This window comes from Condylura cristata, unplaced genomic scaffold, assembly GCF_000260355.1.
Source record: "Condylura cristata isolate star-nosed mole 26May11 unplaced genomic scaffold, ConCri1.0 scaffold00013, whole genome shotgun sequence".
Classification (NCBI taxonomy): Eukaryota; Metazoa; Chordata; class Mammalia; order Eulipotyphla; family Talpidae; genus Condylura; species Condylura cristata.
Genome location: NW_004567114.1, coordinates 2,956,929 through 2,958,718, shown reverse-complemented (window position 1 = coordinate 2,958,718; position 1,790 = coordinate 2,956,929). Strand labels below are relative to the sequence as shown.

Genomic DNA, 1,790 nt, shown 5'->3' with positions numbered 1-1,790 from the left:
CCCGCCTCACCCTCCTCCAGGCCTGGGCCTGCCACCTGCTAGCTACCCACCTCCAGCGGTGCCCCCTGGAGGGCAGCCCCCGGTCCCCCCACCCATCCCCCCACCTGGCATGCCTCCAGTGGGGGGGCTGGGGCGGGCCGCCTGGATGAGATAACGCGGAAGGCCTTTGCTTCCCTTTGTTTTTTTACCAAGTTTTCTAACCAACTTGAAGAGTAGTTCAGTGGGTGAGCAGCAGGGTCCTTTGTGTAACGCTAGACACTTGCGGTATGGGAAGAAGTGACTGGCCCCACGGGATGAAATGGGGGGGCTCTCCCAGCTGGGGCGTGGGGGACAGCGGCTTTCAGGGAGCCTGGGCAGTGCCCATCGTGATCGGCTGTACTTGGCTTCAGCGGTGCCGTCCAAGGTCTGCACTGGGTTCCTTTATGCTAGGGAGGTGTTAACCAGCCATATTGGCTCAGTAAATAGCTTCAGTAAGGAGTGACTTTCCTTCTAGAAATCAGTGCCTATTTTTCCTGGAAACTCAATTTTAAATCGTCCAGTTCCACCTGAGGTCAAGCTGTTGCCATCACTTTCATTCCGAGACGTTCTTTCCCATGACACCCGCTACGTCAGGTGAACCACATTTTTGATTTAGAAATATTTGCATTCTTTGTATTAAAAGTTATTTTGAAGGGGTGGCCTTGTTGGATGGCTTTTTTCTCTCTCCTCCAGGTAAAGGGGAGACGTGTACTTGGGAAGTAATGTATGTTTACATCGATTTGCAAAGTCCTGTACATAGAGATATATTTTTTAAGTGTGAATGTAACAACATACTGTGAACCCCATCTTGGTTACAAATGAGCCTCCTTCAGTTATCCAAATAAACATTTGAAACGACCCTCCGGCTTGTTGTGGGCAGAGGTGGGCGCTCGCCTCCAGAACCGGCCTCCCTCCGCACACTGGGGCCGGGCACAGCCCGCCCGGGGGGGCCGGGCCCCCAACCTCAAGCATCTGGGCCAGCCCCATGCCTGCGCCCATGGGGGTGTCCTCACAGGACCGGCCTGGGCCCCAGCTGCCTGAGGCAGAGGAGTGGCGCAGCGGCCGGGCGCCCCGCCGAGACAGACACGCACGCCGGCGGCAGGCTTGCAAAGAGCCTTTATTTATCTAGCGCAAAGTAGACACTATCACAATCTTCTCTGGTACTCCTTTACTAAAATAGTTCAAATCAATGCTTTACCACACTATCAAAAAGTTCTATTTCTTTTTCTCTCCCCAAATCAAAGTGGTTCAAATGAAGGTAGAAACAGGCCCAGGAGCCCCGGCCCGCAGCTCTCCGCGTGCCAGGAGCGGTGAGGCCCTGTGGCTGGCGGTCACGTTCTCCAGAAGACAAGAGCGTGGCTGCCGGCCGGCGACAGGAACCAGACGTTCCAGCCCGCTCCCAGAAAGCAGCACAAATACTCCCCCACTTTATGAAAAATAGAGCCTCTACTGCCTGCAGTCATGCATTGTTTCTTTAAAAAAAAAAAAAAATCAGTAGTATGTATTGTTTCCTCTCAAGTTTTCAAGAAAAAAAAAATGAAAGGTCACTTTTTCTTCTTTAAACACTGATGTGTAGCTAATAGCTTTTGGATAAAAACGTGCCACCCCAGGAAGTTACTCGGTAGAGCCCCATCCAGGGTGAGCTCGGCCACCGGGTGAGGCCGTAAGGGCGACGTCACAGTGGGGACGGAAGCCACAGTAGAGGTGTCACGCGGGCTTCAAGGCCTAGAATCCGAGTGTCTGGACGGGAAGGGACCTCGAGGAAGGACGCC

At 53.6% G+C, this 1,790-nt stretch overlaps 1 protein-coding gene across 1 annotated transcript in view; it reads left to right on the top strand.

Moving 5' to 3' along the window:
* Positions 1-910, top strand: part of CCNK (cyclin K) — a 21,423-nt gene extending 20,513 nt beyond the window's left edge. The window contains exon 13 of the mRNA XM_004681581.2: positions 1-910. This exon is cut by the window's left edge and continues 24 nt beyond it. Within this exon, the coding sequence (XP_004681638.1) occupies positions 1-154 (154 nt within the window). The 3' untranslated portion in view covers positions 155-910.
* The last annotated feature ends 880 nt before the right edge of the window (positions 911-1,790 follow it).